The sequence below is a fragment of the Heteronotia binoei genome, chromosome 3 (genome assembly GCF_032191835.1).
Source record: "Heteronotia binoei isolate CCM8104 ecotype False Entrance Well chromosome 3, APGP_CSIRO_Hbin_v1, whole genome shotgun sequence".
Lineage (NCBI taxonomy): Eukaryota > Metazoa > Chordata > Lepidosauria > Squamata > Gekkonidae > Heteronotia > Heteronotia binoei.
Genome location: NC_083225.1, coordinates 102,686,082 through 102,708,553, shown reverse-complemented (window position 1 = coordinate 102,708,553; position 22,472 = coordinate 102,686,082). Strand labels below are relative to the sequence as shown.

General features: G+C 44.7%; 1 protein-coding gene across 9 annotated transcripts in view; it reads right to left on the bottom strand.

Moving 5' to 3' along the window:
- SYNJ1 (synaptojanin 1) overlaps positions 1-22,472 on the bottom strand; it is a 125,774-nt gene that overhangs the window by 20,050 nt on the left and 83,252 nt on the right. For all 9 annotated transcript variants that reach the window (XM_060234328.1, XM_060234327.1, XM_060234332.1 and 6 more), the window contains one exon: positions 15,029-15,249. In XM_060234328.1, the coding sequence (XP_060090311.1) occupies positions 15,029-15,249 (221 nt within the window). The remainder of the gene's footprint in view (positions 1-15,028; positions 15,250-22,472) is intronic.

Below are 22,472 nucleotides of genomic sequence, written 5' to 3'. Positions count from 1 at the left end.
TAGTAATGAGTGTTGGGAAACAGAGAGGGGAGAGAACTGGTCAACACCCCCCATCGGTTGGAATATTTTTTCCTTCTCCTTTCTTTTCCCTTCTTTTGTTCTTGTTAGTATTTGGTATTTGTAAAGAAGTGACTATCTTTACACTTAGTGAAAAGTGTAAGTTCTGTCTTGCATAAGTAAACTACTTTGGAAATGTTGTTGGAACATTATAAAGAAATACATTATAAAGAGAGTGCTGTCTGTATAGTCAGAGATTAAAAGTGTTGGAAGGTAGTAAAGTGTTAAAATAAAGTTTGCTTTCATGGTTGGAGTTTAGCAGGATAACTGTGGCACAGAAGGTTAAAATAGCTGAAAGTATTGGGAAGGATTTCTTTTTTTAAAAGTGGTAATGAGAGTTAAGAGTTTATTTTGGTGTACATATTTTGAGTAGCTAAAACAGATTCAGTTGCTTTCCTTGTACATTGTTTGGCAAAACCTTTTATAGACCAAACTTTGAGCCTTTCTCCTGCCAGGAGACTGGCATCCTCCAAGTCCTAGCCCCTCCTTTTGGAATGTTAGGAAACAATACAATATGTAGCTAAGATGGAGAAGGCAGGTTCTTTCTCCAAGGATTTTTTTTCTTGCTGAACAGAGGTTTGCCTTAAAACAAAGCAGAGTTAAGTATTCAGAATGAATGTAAGATGAGAGGGTTTTTTTAAAAAGTTTTTATAAATTAAAAGGACAGTTGTAGATAAATTAATTTTAAGCATTTACAGCTTTTAAACCTGGTTTTTATTAATGTTCTGTAAATAAACAAGGAAGTTGTTGAAGCACAATTAGTGGGAGAAGAAAGTGCAATGTTTATGTCATTGGTTATAAAGAACATAATGTTTTAACCCTAAAAGGGTGAGGGCCAATGTTCCCTTTAAGATGAGTTGGCATGGGCAGGCTCATGGATTTCTAGCCTTCAGCTCACACTTTTTGTAAAAGTAGTCCCAGAGCACAACTGCCAGTACTCGGCAGCTTAAAAGGAACATTGGTAGGGTTAAAATTATGCACTATTAAAAAAAAAAATGCACTATTATATCAGAAGTTGTGGAATAAAAAGTGAGATATCCGAATTGGACCCCCAGAGGAAATAACATTATCTTAAGCGGACTCAAAGTTTTAATGGCAACCTTGTGTGCTGCCTAGAGAAATAACTTTTGTTGAGAAATACTTTTAATAGTAGTTTATAAGCAATAAAACAGAATAATGCTAGTTATGACAAATTCCAGATTTCTAAAATGTAAAACTAATGGAGACTTTTAAAGGACAAGAATGGAGAAACATGATAATGTAAAATTTACAAAACCTCCAGATCAAAAAGCTAACCAAATCTAAAAGATGTTCCTCTACTCCAGGGAAGTGCTGGTTCTTTCCAAGCAGTAGAGGAGAAAAGGTGCAACGATATAAAGGGAACAAGGGGGAACAAAAGGCAGGAATAATTAATTTGGGATGGTCTGGCCAAACCTGTACTTCATGTTTTCAAATGTAAACTCTATTAAAGAGAAAGGGTAGTTTATTTAGGTTAATAAAACTCTTAAACATTTTGAAGGGAAAAAGAAAATGAAAATGCTAACCAGTAAAGGTGGGGAATTCAGATCCTGAATTTAGCAGGAGCTCACAGGAGAGCAGCTCCTGAACTTTTCTGATGGCACCATCTCTTTCTCCCCATCTAGCTACCTTGACTATTGAAAAATAGGTGCAACTGCATAACAATTCCTGGATGAAATCCACCAACTATTTTTTTTACAATACCCCTGATAAAATTAATATCAGAAGAATTAAGGATTGGTGAAGCAAAGGGAACAGAACAGTTAATTATGTGTGTGCAGGTATCAGATATAATTTTTGGATAAGGTTATAGAGAATAAGCTAACTAATGTGGCAGTTAAAAAAAAAAAGCTAAAGAAGAAACAATAACAGGGTTTTGGGAAAAGCGGCATTATAAAGTTTTGTTGAATTTAAGGTATAATTTGTGTAGGAGACTGTAAAAGGAAAAACAGTGGCTCTCCAAGCCATTAATTAAATGTTAAAGTGGTTGTATGAAGGGAAGTATTAGGGAGTTCAAGCCAAGATGGATATAGGAAATTTGTGTGTTTAGGAAATTTTAAATAAAACCTATATTGTGTGGTGTATAAAAGTGGATTGTACTGCCTTGAAGAGGAAGGCTATCAGTTACTCTACCTTGATATACCTACTTCTATCTATCAAAATGCTGCTAAAAAGTTTGCCTCAGTCAGGAATAACTGGCTGAGTTATTATGTGTTATTTGGATCAGCTACTGTCCGTGCTGTTTTCTTTCTTCAACAGAAAAGCCTTGCTGATGCGAACGCTGTCCCTACACCAACATGGACTGGGTGACTGGGTTTTAGTCAAGACTGGAAAGGAAAGGCCGTTGTCTCAGCAGTGGTTAGAACCTTGCCAGGTGACACTAACAACCTAAACAGCAGTTGGCACAGCAGAGAGTGGCTGGATGTATTACACGTGGTGAAAGAGGCTCCAGCAGCAGTGAATTACATGGCTGATAAATAAAATTGTTGAACGGTAGCATAAAATCACAAACAAATAACTTTTTAATTTAAGTTTTCTAAGTGTTAAATGGATTCTAAAAAGATTGCTTTATATAATTCATATCGTTTGATACATTATTAGAACTTTGGAGTAGGAGTAGGTTGCAAAAGGGAGATTGTGTAACACATATAAGGTTAAGGTTTACCAGAATGACAGGTGGCTGGACCCTATCATGTCGAAGATTGTATCTGATTTTACAAAAACTTCTGTTAATAATACTGATCTCTAAGGTCCAATGTCCTGGAACTGGAGGAAACACCTGGATCCGCCACGCTCATTATATGTTTCAGCAACATGGGAAAAGCTCTAGATTAATTTATGAGCATCCCACATCAGTAGCAACGCTGAGTCTGCTACTTGGACTAATAAGTGAACCCCCCATTAGTAGTAGGGTCCTTACAAGCATTATCTCAACGATCAGAACGCGAAATATTGTTTGTCTCCCCTTCAAATATAGGAAAAACCGGATTAAGGTGGTTTAGATACAGCAAGTTGACCCCAGGCTTATGTTTCTGTTGCGTTCATAGTGGGGTATGGAACTCTATAGTGCCAGGCTTCAACCAGGCACAAGAAAGAATGAGCAAGCTGAGTAACTACAGCGCTTGCACAGACTACTTCTGGTTGTCAAAACCAGGAAATCATACATGGGGGAACAAAACTCTCCTGTGGGGCAAGACAACTTTGGGAGATATTTTTCCTGACATACCAATGTTCCAGGCTGATTTCAGGTAAAGGCAGTATATGTTCAGGGATGAAAATAAAAGATCCCAACCTGTGGTTTTTCTTTGATAAGTGGGCCACTAATTATCATCCTGGGTACAGGAGAGGGGCATGTGTTGGGATAGGATTCTTAACATTCCCGGTGCAGGTGTTGCCCAAGCATTCCCGGGTAAAAAGGGAAGATCACCTCGGTCCCAGAGACGGACAGTTAAGAACAAATTGCAAAGATGAAGTAATTGTGGGCCATCAGCTCTCAGATGATGCAGGCAGCCGCATAGGGGGAGGATTAATAACAGGTCTTTTAACATTAGGAGCCTATCCAGGAATAGTGGCACAAGAAAATCGTAAAAGCATAATAGGTCTGACCTGTAGACTAGAGAGAACGGTGAATGCAACAAGGAAGGTCATCAGAGAATTGCAAACTGAGATAGAAGAATTAATCAAATCCAGCTACAACATCGGATGGCCCTAGACTATTTGTTAGCACAGCAAGGAGGATTCTGTAAGGTGATAGGAACACAATGTCATGTGCAGTTTCATGATTTAAACAAAAGCATAGAAATGCACCTACAAGAAATGCAAACTACTTAAAAGGAAAACTATGAAGGAATACAAAGTCCCTGGAACTGGCTTACCTCCTGGTTACCAGGCTGGGGGTGGCTCAAGAGCATATTGCAGATCGGTATGATCATAGTAGTAATCAGCATCATCTGTTGTTGTTGTCTCCACTGCTTACCGGTGTGTAGCAGTGCTTGCAAGTCAGCAATAAAGAAGCATACCAAGAAGGGACAAGCTCAGCTGATGGTTGCAAAGTCTGAGAATGTTTCAGCTCAGGTAAAAACAAAAAGAGTAGGGATTGAGAGGAGTGAAATAATGAAATGAGCTGAAACAGGAGGAACCAAATGTAATGTCTTAGTGATTGTTAAGGTGCAAGGAGCAGAACCGGGTACAAACATTTAGTAACCATAGCACAGGGGTAGTAGCCATTGTTAAAACGCAGAAACCGAAAAGAAATAACACGGCTGAACAAGCCATGGCAACAGTAAAGATTAATAGCAATCGAGATTAATAAGCAGCAAGTACGCAGGCGTAATCAAGTAATGAATATTAACTGACACACCCCACCTCGGGGAAAGGTAAATTTAAATGCACATGCAATGTATGTAACGGGAGGGGTACATATCAAGGAGGGGGTGAAGTAGGCGTGCCGGGTAGCCTGTACCCTCTAAGTACCTCAGCCTATGGGGAAAGGAGGAGGGACTCATCGGCCGGGAGTAAAGGATAAAATGGCATGTATGGAACTAATCAGGGAGCTCGTTGAAAAGCGACTCCCCTCTTTCTTGATATCAATAAAGTTGTATACTTGAAAGGAGACTCCCGACTGACAGCTCTTTTTCTTTGCATCTCCTGGAGGGGCCAGGGGAGGCAGCCAAATTGTCTCTAACATGATCCAATTGAAAAAATAGAAACTGAAGCAGCAATTAACGCAATGGAAAATGGAAAAGCACCTGGGCTTGATGGATATACAGCTAAATATTTTAAAACCTTTAAAGATGAATTAATACCAAGACTGCAGAAGTTGATAAATACAATAAGAATAAAAGGGAATGTACCAAACACATGGAAAGAAGCTGTTATTTCTTTGATACCTAAGGAAAAACAGGTTTCCTACCTGTAACTGATGATCTTCGAGTGGTCATCTGTGCAGTCACACTGACGGGATATAGGCGCCCGCGCCGATCACGATCGGTATTCTTGAAAGCTGCGGATTTCCGTGCCCCAGGCCCAGTGTGCATGCGCAGAAGCCCCACTGCGCATGCCCATTGGGACCGGAGCGGACATCCCGCCAGTTCCTTCTGACCGCTGCGTAAGCCCTTCCAAGATGGACCGGCAGCAGAGGGGAAGGAGGGCGGGTAGTGTGACTGCACAGATGACCACTCGAAGATCATCAGTTACAGGTAGGGAACATGTTTATCTTCTTCGTGGTCTCTGTGCATCACACTGATGGGAGACTAGCAAGCCAATATCCTACTTGGAGGAGGGTGCAACGGTCCATCAGCAGGGAAGCTCCTAGAGAACAGCACGGCCCACTGACGAACGTCTATGCCAATGAAGGTCCAACGCATAATGTCTCACAAAGGTATGTGGGGAGGACCACGTGGTAGCTTCGCAAATGTCTCTCAACGGCACCCCCTTCATGAAAGCTGCAGAGGTGGCCATGGCCCTGGTTGAGTGGGCTCTAATAGGTCCAGGAAGGGGTCTCTTATTTAACAAATAGCACAGTCTTATAGTCTCTGTAATCCACTTAGAAATTCGCTGGGATGAAACTAATGCCCTGTGAAGCTGGAGCATATGAGACAAAGAGTCTGGGGTCCTTACGACCCGGTCCTACCCGATGTAGGTAGAACGAAAGTGCTCTCTTAATAACCAGGGCATGAAGCTTCCGCTCCCCTTCTGTACGTGGATTGAGGAAGTACACAGGTAAGCATATTTCCGAGTTCAAATGGAACGAGGAGATCACTTTTGGGAGGAAAGTGACGTCAGGACGTAGCCAAACCCCCTCGGTGCTGAATCTCAGATATGGGTCGTCACAGCGTAACGCTGCCAGTTCACCCACCCTGCGTGCGGAGGTAATAGCAACCAAGAAGGCTGTCTTCCAGGACAATAACTGAAGGGAACATGTTGCCATAGGCTCGAAGGGTATTCCTGCTAAAGCTTGCAAAACCCCTGGCAGGTCCCACGTGGGGGCCGGGTTGACGGATAAAGCTTCATAAGACCTCACAGGAATCTTTTAGTATCAGGGTGTGTGAAAACCGAATAACCGTCGAGTTGTGCATGGTTGGCTGAGATGGCTGCTAAGTACACCCTTATTGAAGACACCGCTAAACCCTTGTCTAATAGGGAGAGTAGAAAATCCAGGATCATTGGAAGGCCCGCTGTTCTAGGCTCCATCGAGGCTCCTGAGGCAAAGTGGACGAATCTCAACCACTTGTATTCGTAAGACTTCCTAGTGGATGGTTTCCTACTGTTGAGGATGACATGTAATGCCCTTGCCGACAGCATCCTCACACCAACCTCCACGCCGTTAGTTTCAGGTGCGGTACGTCATGGTGAATCACTTGCCCTTGGTGAGACAGTAGAAGGTCCGGAACCATGGGGAACTGATGGAATGTTCCCTGTGACAGTCTTAAAACTGGGGAGAACCACTGTTGTCTGGACCACCATGGGGTAATGAGGATCCCTCTGGAGTGCTCGCTGTAAATTTTGTGAACCACTCTGGTGATTAGTGGAATTGGTGGAAACAGATACACGTGTCTGTGTGACCATGGAAGTAGCAGTCCGTCCCCCAATGACAGGGGATCTACTCCTCCCCTGCAGCAGAATTTCTCGCACTTCGAGCTGCTGCGTGTGGCGAAGACATCCACCTCTGGTGTGCCCCATTTCTGGAACACAGGTTGAAGAAAATCCCAGTTGAGCTCCCACTCGTGGAGCGTGGCACCCCCTCGACTGAGATAGTCAGCACAGGCGTTCAGATTGCCTGGAAGGTGAGTGGCTATTAGGGTTGTGTTTCCCTGCAGATTTCCCATACTCTCAGTGCTAACAGACACAATTTCCTTGTCATTGTGCTGCCCTGCCTGTTTATGTAGGCTAATGCGGTTGTGTTGTCCGTTAGGATCGCTACTGTTTTGTCTGCAATCAATGGGCGGAAAGAGAGAATGGCATGATGGATCGCCAATAACTCCAGAAAGTTTATGTGGTAACGCAGGTGGCATTGAGGTCACCGTCCTCCCACACACAGGCTGTTTACGTGCGCTTCCCAACCCCATAGGGACGCGTCCGATGTTATGGACAGAGTCGGGGTTTGTCTGTGGAATGGAGCTCCTTGAAGGAGGTTCTCTCTCTCTTGCCACCAGTACAGGGAGGACAAGACTGGTTGTGGAACAGTCAACCTGCGAGACGGGAGGTCCGTCTGGCATCTGAAAGTCTTGAAGAACCACAGTTGTAGTATTCGCATGTGAAATCTGGCGAACAGTAGGACTGCTGTGGTAGATGCCATTAGGCCCAGAAGGCATTGGATCTGTAGCGCTGTGACCGTTGAGTTGTGAAGGAAAACCTGTACCAGGGAAATGATGTCCTCTGCCCTCTTGACTGGTAGGAATGCCCTGCAAGCTCGTGAGTCCAGGATGGCTCCTATGAACTGTACCCTCTGTGAGGGTTGAAGGGAGGATTTCTTTTTGTTGACCTGCAGTCCCAGTTCTCGTAAGAGAGCCAAAGTGGTGTCTATCTGCTGTAACAGGAGAGATTCCGACTCTGCTACCAGGAGCCAGTCGTCTATATATGGGAACACTGTGATTCCCTGTAGTCTCAGATGAGCTGCTACCACTACCATTGTCTTTGGGAAGACCCTCGGTGCTGTGGAGAGGCCGAAGGGCAGAGCTTTGTACTGATAGTGAGTCTTTCCTATGGTGAACCTGAGGAACTCCCTGTGTGCTGGGTGTATGGTGATATGAAAGTAAGCATCCTGCCGGTCCAGGGTGGCCATCCAATCTCCTTGATTGAGAAGAGGCAGGATGTTTGGCAGGGAGGTCATTCTGAATTTGTGGTGTGGAATGAAGAGATTTAGGCCCCGTAGGTCCATAATGGGTCGAAGACCCCCATCTGTCTTGGGAATTGTGAAATATCGGGAATAGAACATTGAAGGCATCGGGTATGACCCGTACAGGTACTGCCATTGACGCTGGTCCCAGGGTATCGGCGGTGGTGGTGGCCTCCGGGGAGGGGAGCGGTCTCTGCGCGGGGACCTCTCTTCCTCCGATTCCTGAGATCGGTGTTGAGGGCTCTTGGATCGATCTCTCTGTGTGCTCCTGGAGTGATCGCGCCTGAGGCTTCTGGATCGGTGCCGAGGCGTGGAAGAGCGTCCTCTAGGCGGGCTGCGGGATCGGCCCTGATGAGGGCTAACCAATCGATCTCGAAGGGGGGTAGGGGATCAAAGGGTTTCTTCTACAGTGTGAATTTCGGGTGGACTGTTTTCCGCCCCCGAGTGTTGCGTTAGCTCCAGATCGCGATCGGAGTCTGATGAGATGGCGATCTGGGTTGACATGGAAGCCAGCATTGGCAGCGTGGCGAAGCGAAGAGCTTCAGCGGTGGTACCGCTGCCACCGATTCCGATGGCGAAGTGGGAGAGGAAGATGCGCCAGCCCTGTGTTTGAGCTTGTCTGCTTTCTTCTTCTTCTTCGCTTCCGGATGTGCTCCCTTCTCCTCCCTTGGCCTTTTTGCAGGAGTGGAGGAGTCCGACTTAGATGCCGAGCCCGTTCCTTTCGTGGGGCGATCGGTGTCGATAGGGGGTCTGTCGGTATCGACCGACTCCGATGTCGACAGCTTGTGGCCTGCCGTCGATGTTTTCTTGGGAGACAACGCTCGCTCCATTAGCGCTGCTGCTAGTTGGGCTGCCCGGTTCTTTTTGGTCTCCCTCGAAAATTTTGCACAGTGTGCGCACGAGTCAGGTATATGAGACTCTCCTAAGCAGAGTAGGCAAAGAGCGTGTCCGTCAGGAGGGGTGATTTTGCTCCCGCACTTTGCACACCTCTTGAAAAATCCCCAACGCTTTTCCATGCGAGGGGGAAAGGCGGGAAAGGGAAAAAACAACTGAAGAAAAACAGAAGGACCTTTCCGCCTTCCCTCTCGCCCGAGAATTAAGAAAAGTATAGATATAAAGTCTCTATGTTCTGAAATCCAATTCGCAACTAACAAGAAAAAAATTCTACCGACCGTAGCGAATGATCGACTGATCCAAGTGGCGGTCAGAAGAGAACTGGCGGGATGTCCACTCCCCTCCCAGTGGGCATGCGTGGTGGGGCTTCTGCGCATGCGCACTGGGCCTGGGGCACGGAAATCCGCAACTTTCAAGAATACCGATCGTGATCGGCACGGGCGCCTATATCCCGTCAGTGTGATGCACAGAGACCACGAAGAAGATGATAGAGATGTCATGAATGTAACAAATTATAGGCCAATTTCGCTATTAAATAATGACTATAAAATATTTACAAAAATCTTGGCAGAGCGGCTTAAACAATATTTCATAAATTTTATAAAGGAAGATCAAGCAGGGTTTCTTCCCAAAAGACAAATAAGAGACAATATTAGAACTGTTGTAAATATTGGAGAATATTATGAAAGACATCCAGAAAAAGAAGTAGCATTTATTCTTTGCAGATGCAGAGAAAGCATTTAACAATTTAAATTGGGATTTTATGTTTGCAGTAATGAAAAAAATGGAGCTGGGAGAAAGTTTTATAAGAATGATAAAAGCAATATACTCTGAACAAAGTGCAAGGTTGTGTATAAATGCAGATCTTACAGAAGATATGAAAATTAGCAAAGGTACTAGACAAGGCTGTCCGCTTTCACCACTGTTGTTTATAATGACTCTTGAAATATTATTGATGCAGATCCAAGAAGAAAAAGCTATAGAAGGTTTAAGAATAAAAGGATTTACTTACAAATACAGAGCTTTTGCTGATGATATAATGCTTATAAACGAAAACCCCATACAAGTTACACCTTTGCTGTTAGCTAAAATACAAGAATATGGGAAGTTGGCGAAACTTTGTATTAATAGAGAAAAATCAAAAATTCTGTGTAAAAATATGCAGATGAACAAGCAACAAGAATTACAGAGACTAACGGGCTGAGAAGTCACTTCCAAGGTAAAGTACCTAGGGGTGGAGATAACAATGAAGAATATTGATCTGTTTAAAAATAATTATGAGAAGTTATGACGTAAAATGGATGAAGACATGCTAAAATGGAACAAGCTTAATTTTTCATTGTTGGGTAGAATAGCTGCAATTAAAATGAATATCTTACAAAGAATAATGTATTTGTTTCAAACTATTCCTATTGTGAAGGATGGCAAACAATTTGATAAATGGCAAAGGAAAATCTCAGAATTTGTGTGGGCTGGGAAGAAATCAAGGATTAAAATGAAAATTTTGACAGATGTAAAAGAGAGAGGTGGGTTTCAACTACCGAATTTAAAATTATATCAGGAAGCAGTTTGTTTAGTGTGGATGAAAGAATGGATAACGTTGTTAAATAAAAAAAATTCTAGTGCTGGAAGGTCACGGAAATAAATTTGGCTGGCACGCATATTTGTATTATGGAAAAAAGAAGATGGACGGTTTTTTTGTCTCACCATTATATAAGAAATAATTTGTTAAATACATGGATGAAATACAAGAAATATGGAGATGAGAGAAGACCGTTATGGATAGTGCCAGCTGAAGTAATAAAAATAATGGCTGAGATAGGCGAAGAAAAGTGGTTGTCGTATAATCGATTATTAAAAATACAAAGTGGCAAAATAGAACTGAAAACTGCTGAAGAGATTAATCATAAATATGATTGGTTTCAAATGCAACAAATAAAGAGCTTGGTGGAGAATGATATTAAAACTGAAGGAATAAGGAAAGAGCAAACAGAAATGGAAAAAGTTCTGCTTGGAGACAATGATAAATTAATTTCAAAAGTATATAAATTACTTCTACAATGGTCTACAGAGGATGAAGTAGTGAAATCTCAAATGATTAAATGGGCAATTAATGTAAATAAAGAAATACAGATGGAAACTTGGGAATATTTGTGGAAGAACTCTATGAAACTTTCAACATGTCAAAGTATTAAAGAAAACTGTTTTAAGATGATGTATAGATGGTATATGACTCCTAAAAAATTGGCAAAGATGAATAACAAGATGCCAGACAGATGTTGGAAATATAAAAAGCATGAAGGTTCTTTCTACCATATGTGGTGGACTTGTGAAAGAGCTAAAATGTTTTGGTAGATGATTCAGCAAGAGATTTCTAAGATCTTGGGATATGAGTTTAATAAAGTTGCAGAGACTTTTTTGTTGGGATTACAAATGGAAAAATTTCCAAAAGAAGATAGAACTTTAATCTGGTACTTGTTCTCAGCTGCTAGGATATTGTATGCGCAGTTGTGGAAGCAAGAAAAAATACCAGAGAAATGGGATTGGATTATAAAAGTTATGACATGGAGTGAAATGGACAAATTAACAAGAATATTAAGAGACTATGATTTGGAAGTTTTTAAGACAGAGTGGAAAAAGTTTAGAAGATATGTAGAAAAAGAGTGGAAAATAAAAGGACATTGGACAATTTTTGATAATGATTAAGTTTTAAAAAGAAGAAGAATATAAATTTTTGTTTTAATAGTTAAGAGTATCTTTAAATATTTGCTTTTTAAGTAAATAACACTGGCGGGGGTCAAGTAACGGGGGGAGGGGTGGGTAGAAAGTAATATATGGGATAGATAAAAGAAGTTTTTAAAGATGTAAGATATATTACCATAAGATTTATTACCATATGTTACCAATAAAATTGTTTTAATTAAAAAAAAAACAGATTGCAAAAAAGGAACCAGAAGCATTGTTATATGATTCAGAATTCAAAGACAAATCTCATATCCATGATGCACACAGACTATGAAGAAAAAACAATTACTAATGCTAGGGCTGGTAAAAATGACTCAGTTTTACATACTAATAAATTACTAGTGACTGCAACAACTAATGCAGTAGTTTTTGAATTGTCTTTCCTAACAAGGCTGAAACTAGTTCCCAGTTCCTTATTTGTAAATCCAATCACAAATATTGAGGATAATTTAAAAATTCAAAAAAAGGTTTGGACCACCACATATACACCCCCACATTCAGAGGACTCTACTCTCCAAGTGGATCTATGTTGTTTCCTGGTCCAAACCCCAGTTCTTCTGTTAAATGCTCCAAAGTGGGGTGCCACTAGGACAAAAGCACATGCAAAAGGAAGGGGGGAAGTTGTACTCCAAAACAACTTTGGACCATCCTGAATCACATAACTGTTCTGTATTTGTTTCTGTGGCAACTAGTCCAGAGTGAGGAAGTGAATGCTACTCAGAGGGTGGTCACAGTAGCAACAAAGGGCTAAAACTGGGAGTAAGGAACTGGGAGGCACTGCCAGACAAAAATTTGGGAGTGCAGAGATTCTGATCCTCAGAAACGGAAGGATACAGGATCCTGTGACCTGTTTCTCTATAGACGTTGAATGGCTTGGATCTAAGGATCTTTATGGAGACGCATAGGATGGCAGAAGTGTATTTATGTTATATTTATATATTATTGTGAGATTCCTATACCCAAGTTCCAGGAAATTGTCCTGCTGTATCAACTCGGCTCACCTGTTTGATCTTGTTCTCTTCTACCTTACGCCTTTTAACTACATGAGCTCTACAATGCGTTCAGTTTGCCAATGGAATATTTAGTTGTTTATGTCAAATCAAATGCAAATTTGCTTTTTTATATAAAGGATAAAACTGTTTTGCCCTAACTACCAGTTCTTTGTTCTATATTAGCTGGCAACCCTAGGAGTAGATATTACTAGATTCACTGGCACTTGCTACAATCTGGGAACAGGACTACAGCCCTATCCTTAAATTCTAAGCTAAGCACAGATAGTCAAAATAGAGAAATCCATTTGTTTCACATTCGCACCATCTCTAAACATAACTGAGGGTTGCAAAAAGTACACTGGTTGCATGAGATCTCTTGAACCCCAAAGTAGTATAAAAATTCTATTAAGCTAAAAAATCAATATTGTAATTATTCTACCAAATAATATGTGCTGTTTGTTCTAAATAATAACTGTGTGTTGTTAAACCACAACCAATTCATGGTGACCCAAGGACTGGAGTTTTTCAAAGTAATAAGAGGAGCAGAGGTGGTTTGCCATTGCATTCCTCCAAATACTAACTCTGGCTGACCCTGCTTAGATTCCAAGGTCTGACAAACAGGCTGCTGAGTCACAACTTATTCATGGCTACCTCTTCCAAGGATGAGATAAGCAGAGGTGGTCTGCCATTGCCTTCCTCCAAATAGCAACTTCAGTCTTCCTTGGTTGTTTCCCAGTCAAATACAGAATATAGAGCATCACTGCCCCATTGTATTGATGGAACTCTCTGTCTGGGGCAGTGATGCTCTGTATTCTTGGTGCTTTGGGGGGGGGGGCAACAGTAGGAGGGCCCCACTGATGGACCTCCTAATGGCACCTGGTTTTCTGGCCACTGTGTGACAGTGTTCTTATGGTTGTGCCCAACCTTGTTCAGTTCCCAATCCCTGACAAGCTCAGACAAAACTGGATCTCTGTAGGGAGCTGATTCCACCAGGTCAGGCCCAGGATTGAAAAAGCCCTGGCCCTAGTTGAGACAAGGCGGGTGTCTCTTGGGCTGGGGATGGCCAACAGATATTGGGAAGCCGAACGTAACGACCTTCCGGGCATATATGGGAGGAATTAAAATGGGAAATGTACTTTATATTGGCTTTTTTCAATATACAAATTTAAAATTTGTAAGCTTTGCTCTAAATCAATTTATTCAAATGACTATTCTTGCATATTATGAAATTGTGTATAATGAAATGCAAGCCATGATCCTCAAACACATTTACCTGGGAGTAAATCCCATTGAAGAGCCCTGTGGTGCACAGTGGTAAAACTGCAGTACTGCAGTCTGAGATGTCTGCTCAAGACCTGAGTTTGATCCCGGTGGAAGCTGGGTTCAGCTAGCCGGCTCAAGGTTGACTCAGCCTTCCATCCTTCTGAGGTCAGTAAAATGAGTACCCAGCTTGCTGGGGGGAAAGTATAAATGACTGGGAAGGCAATGGCAAACCACCTCATAAAAAAGTCTTGCTGTGAAAATGTCATCATGCGACATCACCCAAGTCAGAAACGACTGGGGCTTGCACAGGGGACTACCTTTACCTTTTTTTAAAAAATCCCATTGAACTCAGTGGAACTTAACTCTAAGGAAGTATTCATATAACAGTCTTAAAAGTACCCCTGAAGTCATACCATAGCACACAAGTTATAGTCTTTCTTTAAAATACTTGCTTTTCATTTTGGTGGTAAAAGATGTAATAGTTTACTGATTGTGGAAACACCTTAGCCTCATTTAAAATAATTGAATATACAACTTCAGCCAAGTAAACTAGTTGACACCTCAAAATGAAAACATTCACATTACCATAGTTTCCTGCAATTCCAGTATCATTTAATGATTTGCAAGGCAGCACTAGCATATTTAAGTTCCATTAATGGGGCTGACCTAACCTGAAGAATATGCTTCCGTATCATTTTTATGACAGGCTTATGTTTTCTGTTAATATGTCTAGGACAGTTATCAAGTTCATGCTCCTAACTGACCTGTCTAGCCCATGGACAGGATTTATATGTCAAGTCACAGGTTCCCAAGCAGAAAAAATACATGTAATGTTTTAGGTCTGCCTAGCATGGGGAGGGGGCCATATTGCAAAATTTGGGTATCTTGCTGTTTGGACCTTTAAGTGGTCCACTCTAGCTCAATTGTGGTCCAAGTCCTCAATCTAAAAAGCAAGTATGGAAAGTTTTTCCTCTCCTTTCCTGCTTGTAGGCATTTTAAAATTTATAACCCAAATCTAATGCCCTGCCTTATCAGTCAGTGTAATAGGTCCAATCTGTTTTCTACTGCATGGTTTCTGAAAACTCTATACTACAGATTAAATGCACAAAGAGACTTGGTAGTTATCAATCCTATGCTTGCTGTCAAGCAAGAAAAGCTATGAATGAGCTGTGATAGAACAATAACCCCAGAACACAGTATCAATAAGTCACTGCATACTTACTTGTTTCTGTGAAGGAATGGGTTCAGAAGGCAAATTTTGGGATGATCTGCTACGAGGGGGAGGTTGTGGTGGTGCTTCCAGGTTTTGGGGGGAAATTGTTTGAGATGATGCTGTCATAGGAATCAGAGGATCCTGCATCTTTAGGACTGAAGGTGGCTGAATGGTGGGATGAACAGGAACTGCAGTCTGTGGCTTAAGTGGTTCAGGAAGCACAGGGGACCCTATAAATATATGTAACGTGTTAGGTTATTGGACTTTTTAAAGTTACTGTAAGTACAATTATCTTGATAAGAGTGAAGTATGGTTTTTAGAATCAAAACATAAAGCTATAAGCATTTTCATATGCTCTTAACACATGGCAGTCTTTAAGCAACCCAAGACTAGCAATTTCTGCCCCCACCCACATGAACTTTCATGAACTAGAGCTCACCAGATGTATCTGGTAGGCACTAGTTGTTAAAAGTGTATGCTAGAATAAAAAATGGTCTTTAGGGTACCACAAGCATCCTGTTTATTTTTGCTGCAAGAGACTTATACAGGCACCCCTCTGAAAGTCATACACTCTTAATTTTCAAAATAGAGAAGAAAAAGAAGACTCAAGGTCCATGGAGCTGTTTAAGCTTATTAAAAATATTTCTGTAGCTCAATAGGATTCTGAACTTTTTCTTGAAAAAGTGCCTCTTGAAAGATTAATAAGCAGTTGCTATCCAACATAGAAAGATCCTGCATTGAGCAGGGGGTTGGACTAGATGGCCTGTATGACCTCTTCCAACTCTGTGATTCTATGATCGCATTGGGAAAAAAACTACCACTAACTTTGGCTCACTGACCTAATTTCACATTTGTTTGGATCTCTAACTAGGTATACTTTGCACATTATGGAAGTAGCAGGTACAAGTATAAAAGGAACAGAAACCTCTATATTGCCTATTATGTGCAACAGCAACTTCTGCCTTTTTGAACATATACTATGAGAAGACATCTGCAAGGAGGTGGATGTGGTATGATTTGCCTAGAAAACCCGTGGCTACATACATGAATACATACATTCTCACTGTACTGTAATGTAAGAAGTATTTTTAAAAATAATTTAAAGTTTATTCTCACAGTACCATACATACAGGGACAGGTATGGAGTGTGTGTGCTTGATAAATACATTTTCTACAGTCAGTGGTAATCTTTCCACTGGTTTTAATGATGCTGAATGATAAAACACTAGGTACACATTCAAGTCTTTGTTAAGCATCTTTTACAGATTTTATGTATTCATTTTTTTAACACAAACTTTATTTTTTATTAGAAGATGCATATACAGGTAAAGGTAAATTGCTCATTAAAACCCATCAAAACTATAACAACAATTAAACTAACAATTATTCCAAAAAGATCAGGTTTTGATACATCGCATTTCTAGGTAAAACATTTTGCTCACTCAGGTGGTTTACCACTGGGTACCATAAAGACAGGTTGCTTACCTGTAACTGTAGATCTTCGAGTGGCCATCTGTGCATTCACACTCATGGGATAGTGCGCCTGCGCCGATCCCCGAGTCGGTACCTGAAAAGCCCGGGATTTTTCCGCGCTCGGCGCCAATGGGCATGCGCAGGCGTCCAAGTGCGCATGCTCACCGGCGCCAGCGCGGGGATCCCACCAGTTCCTTCCTGACCGCTGGAAGCCCCTACCGGAGGGAGACCGTCAGCAGTGGGGAAGGAGGGCGGGTAGTGTGAATGCACAGATGACCACTCGAAGATCTACAGTTACAGGTAAGCAACCTGTCTATCTTCTTCGTGGTCTCTGTGCTTCACACTCATGGGAGATTAGCAAGCAAAGCGTACCTGGAGGCGGGAAGACGGTCAACCGGAAGAAACAGCTTGCAGCACCGCAGTTCCCAACCGAGTCCTCTGCTGAGCATGCACGTCCAGCGCGTAATGCTTCATGAAGGCATGCGGAGAAGACCAGGTAGCCGCCTTGCAGACATCGGAAAGGGACACACCTCTCAGGAATGCCACCGACGTGGCCATCGCCCTAGTGGAGTGTCCACGAACAGGTCCAGGTAAAGGCTTCTTTGCCAACAAATAACAAAGTTTAATTGTCTCAGTAAGCCACTTTAAAAGTCTCTGAGACGAAATCTTGGACCCTAACTTGGGGACAGAATAAGAGACAAAAAGCTGCTTGTCTTTACGAAAACCCCGTGAACGATTTAAATAAAACAGTAGAGCACGCTTAACGTCCAGCGCATGCAATCTACGTTCCTCATCCGAGGAAGGACTAGGGTAAAACGTAGGTAACCAAACTTCTAAATTAAGATGGAATTGAGAAACCACCTTGGGAAGAAAAGTGATGTCTGGGGCTAGAGAAACCCCAGCTTCTTGAAAAACAAGGTAAGGATAGTCACAACGCATCGCCATGAGCTCCCCCACACGACGTGCTGAAGTGATGGCAAATAAAAATGCAGTCTTCCATGACAACAGTTGTAGGGAACACGTTGCCATGGGTTCAAAAGGACGACGAGTCAACTTGTCCAGAACCAGAGTCAAGTTCCACAACTGTGGGGGGGACCTAGAGGGCGGATGAAGCCGGAACAACCCCTTCAGGAACCTTTTGGAATGAGGGTGAGCAAAAACAGAGTAACCCTCCACTGAACCATTGAAGGCAGAAATAGCTGCCAGGTAGACCTTGATGGAAGAGAATACCAGCCCCTCATTCACCAACGCCAATAAAAATTCAAAAATTGCCGAGAGCACGACACTGTCAGGCGGCACAGGACAGTCAGCCACAAAGCTACTAAACTTCTTCCACTTTCTCTCATAAGAGGCACGGGTGGAAGGCTTTCTAATGCTTAGGACTTGCTGGACCCTGGTAGAAAAACCTAGGGGTCGATGAACCACGCTGTCAGTTTCAGATGCGGCACGTTGTGGTGGAGCACGTGTCGCCCTGAGCCGACAACAGGTCCGGTTCCGCCGGAAACTGGTAGAAGACCCCCCTCGACCGTTGGAGCAGGATCGAGAACCAACTCTGACGGGGCCACCAAGGGGTCACCAGGATGCAACGTGGCCTCTCCTGCACTAGTTGTGGACCACCCTCGCCAGCAGAGGTAGAGGTGGGAACATGTAAAGGAACCGGCCCCCCCACGGAAGAAGGAGTCCGTCTCCCAACAAGGCTGGATCCGCTCCCCCCCGGCACAGAACAAAGGGCACTTCTTGTTCTCGGCTGTCGCGAAAACATCCAGTTGTGGGTACCCCCAGAGTTGGAACACAGGCTCTAGGAAACGCCATTGCAGTTCCCATTCGTGTGGAGAGGCTCCACCCCTGCTGAGAGAGTCCGCCTGTATATTGAGGACCCCCGGCAGATGTGTTGCCTTTACAAAAATGTCGAACTGGAGGCACTCCGTCCAGCGATCCATCGCCAACGCACATAGCCGGCGAGACACTGTCCCTCCCTGCCTGTTGATATAACACAGGGCAGTGGTATTGTCCATAAGCAGAGCCACAGTCTTCCCCGCTATTCGTGGACGGAAGGAGCGAAGGGCAAAGTGAACCGCCAGCAGTTCCAAGTAATTTATATGGCACCGACTCAGCCTCGGAGGCCACTAACCTCCCACACAGAGATCTTCCAGGTGGGCCCCCCACCCCCACAGGGAAGCATCGGTAGTGATAGTCACAGTAGGGGTTGGAAGGTGGAAGGGAGCCCCTTGGCAGATGTTGCTCTCCGACTCCCAGCTCTCCGATTGCAGGGATTGGAGAGCTGCACGCGGGATGGTGAACCTCTTTCGAGGTGAGTCTATGAGAGGACGAAAATGGTGCAAGAACCATAGTTGAAGACCTTTCATTCGTAGTCTTGCAAAACGCAGCACGCTTGTCGTCGCCGCCATCAACCCCAGCATCCGCTGGAGATGTTGGGCTGTGCCCCACTGCCGCCTTTGGAGAAGCTGCACCAGACTGATGATGTCTTTTGCTCTCTGCGAAGGGAGAAATGCTCGGTGTTGATCTGTGTCCAGCAGAGCCCCTATGAACTGCACTGTCCTTGACGGAGTGAGATGGGATTTCTCCAGATTGACCTGCAGCCCCAGGGTGTCGAGGAGACGCAGAGTGATGGCAATATGTGTAGCTAAACTCTCCCTCGACTTCGCCACAAGAAGCCAGTCGTCGATGTATGGGAAGACAACTACTCCCTGAAGACGAAGGTGGGCAGCCACCACGCTCATCAGTTTCGTGAACACCCAAGGAGCAGTGGACAGGCCGAACAGTAGGGCTCTGAACTGGAAGTGCCAAGCACCCACTGCAAACCTTAGGAAACGCCTGAATGCTGGGTGAATGCTGACATGGAAGTAAGCATCCTTGACGTCCAGGGTCGCCATCCAGTCTCCCTGATTGATGAGAGGTAGGATTGTTTGCAGCGTAGCCATTCTGAATTTCTGGTACAGAATAAATTTGTTCAGATTCCGAAGGTCCATGATAGGCCTCAAACCCTCGTCCCTTTTGGGAACCAGGAAGTAGCGAGAGTAGAAGCCTCCCATCCTGGCCGCCAAAGGAACTTCCTCTATGGCTTGTTTCTGTAGGAGGTTGCTCACCTCCGCCAGCAGAGGTGGGGAGGGGGGAGTGGTAACTACCATGGACTGATCCGGGGTCTGAACAAACTCTATTTTGTAGCCCTCTTTTACGATGGACAGAGTCCACCTGTCTGTGGAGATCAACTCCCAGGCAGGCAGAAAAGGGCATAGGCGGATGGATGTAACACCAGTGGGGGCGATAACGCGTGCTGGAGGAAAGTCAAAGCCCCTGCTTCTGGGGGCGGGCACTCTTGGACTTGCCCGTTGGTTGGGCCCCATAACGACTCCTGTTGTTGCCAGAGTAGGAGGGTCTTTCGGCCTGTGAAGGACGAGGACGCCATTGTTCAGGGGAGAATTTTTGATAGGGCTTCTTGGCCCAAGGCTTAGGCCATTGTTTGGACCTGGAAGCTTTAGGGGTAGTCTGGACGTCCAGGTTTTGTGAGGTTTTGACACTTTTGTCAAACTCCTGCAGCGCCGTGTCTGTTGTGGTGCTGAAGAGCCCATCACCCTCAAAGGGCAAGTCCTCTATAAAGGTTCTAGTGTCCTGATGTAAAGCCGTCGACCTAAGCCAGGAGTGGCGTGGGATGCAGACGGCAGAGGTGATGGCCTTGGCTGAAGCTTCCACCATATGCTTTGCTGCAGCCAGTTGTTGTCTGGCTACAGCAAGACCCTCCTTTTGCAGTTTTTTTGCAGCAGCCTTCTTATCCTCACTCAATGAGGAAAGGAAGGGGGAGAGTTGTTCCCACACGGCGTACTGGTATCTAGCCATGAAAGCTGCATAGTTAGATACCTTGATACCGAGTGCCCCCGCTGAATAGACCTTGTGGCCCATTCCGTCGATCTTCTTCCCTTCCTTATCCGGTGGGGAGGAATGAACCTTCCGTGCCTTCGAGGATGAGGAGACGACCACTGAGTTTGGCCTCGGTTGGGTAAAAAGAAACTCAGCTCCTGTCTCCTGGACCCTGTACATTTATTTATTTATTTATTTAGTGGACTTATATCCCGCCCTTCTCACCGAAGTGTCTCAGGGCGGCTCACAGCATAATAATTCATACAATTCGATTTAAAACATGTGGTCCAACCGTTTGGATGAGACCAGTGTTGACGATGGACTCTTCCAGGGCTCCTTAACTGCCTGGAGGATCACCTTGGTGACTGGTAGGGCAACAGCAGTGGATGTGTTTCTCTGCATTATATCGAACACATTGTCGTCCACGATAGGTTCTGGCTGGGTCACAGGCAAGTTAAGAGTGGCTGCAATCCTTCTCACAAGGTCCCCGTATGACTTCAGATCCTCCGACGGTGAAATCGGAAGATCCTCGGCCGTCTGGGAGACCGGTGAAGGTTCCACGTCCTGGGCTTCACTATCCGATTCCGACGACGAAGACTCCTGGTGGGCGGAGTGCTCCGATAGCATCGGCGTCAACTCCCTCGGAGGGGACCGGACCGATGGCGATGGTCATCGATGGACTTCGAGCGGGACCATGCGTCGTTCCGTGGGAATCGACACCGATGCCGACGCCTTTCGGGATCGATGCGAGACTCTCGACATGGAGGAGAACTCCGACTCCTGTTCCCACTCTGGGAAGTCCTCTGGGTACCAGTGGTACGATTGGTACCGGGAATATGGAGGTTGCCACCTGCGCTGCTCCCATGGTGGTATCGGGAAGCGGTGAGGTGCCTGAAAGGTTTCCACCTCTTGTCTCTCTTGGGACCTCATCCGGACAGGCGGGATGATCGGTGCCGAAACTTCCACCTCCGACGTCGACTCGCGGTGCGTCGACGTGAGCCCGACGACGATGAGCGCTGGGTTAAGTCGATCTCACGCTCCTGTTCCGAGGCCGACTGACGTGGTTGCGTTGATGGGCTGCGGCGCGGGGAAGCCAAGATCTTCTTTGGCAGTGCAAGGGTCACCGATGCCGAAGCATCGACCGAAGGCGAAGGAGTGCGGGGTCGCTTCCGCTTTTCCTTCGACTTTGCCTTCTTAGGAGCTCGGGTCCCGAGTCCTCTCGGCGCTTTTTAGCGGGCGTGTCCACCGAATCCTCACGGGGACGCTTTGTGGAGCCGCGCTCTTCTGGCAATTCAGTCAGAGTCAGGGTCGGAGCAGCATCGACCGATGCATGCTCCTGTGCCGGGGTGTCCGCCGACTTCGGTGTCGATGAGGTCACCATCGATCTCTGCGGGCGGAGCGCCGATTCGGTCAAGGTTGCCGATAGCCGAGCCGCACGGTTCTTTCTCGTCTGCTTAGAGAAGCAAAGACAGTGCGGGCAAGCCTCCACGCGATGCGCCTCTCCCAAGCATAGCAGACACAAGGAATGGACGTCTGGGGGGGCGATCTTTTTCCCACAAGCACGGCAGTGCTTGAAAAACCCCCAGCGACTGTCCATAGAAGGTAGTCACGAAAAAAACGCTCAGAGTAGTCTGAGGGAAAAAACTGGGGGAAAAGGGGGATGGAACACCCCGAAGGGTAATCCGCCAAACAGACAGGGAAAAACACTTTTTTTTAAAAAAAAACAAAACACTAACTAACTAACTAACAATCTACACTAAGAAAACAACAAACGGGCTAAAAGTAAGAGAAAAAAGGCAGAGCCAAAGATTCTCACCGACCGGGGAACAGGAAAGGTAAACCTCTCAGCGCAGTGGTCAGAAAGGAACTGGCGGGATCCCCGCGCTGGCGCCGGTGAGCATGCGCACTGGGACGCCTGCGCATGCCCATTGGCGCCGAGCGCAGAAAAATCCCGGGCTTTTCAGGTACCGACTCGGGGATCGGCGCAGGCGCACTATCCCATGAGTGTGAAGCACAGAGACCATGAAGAAGATCTATAACTTTCTTTTTATACAGATTATATGTATTCATGAAAAGCATTTAATAAGGTCACTAATCTAGTTCA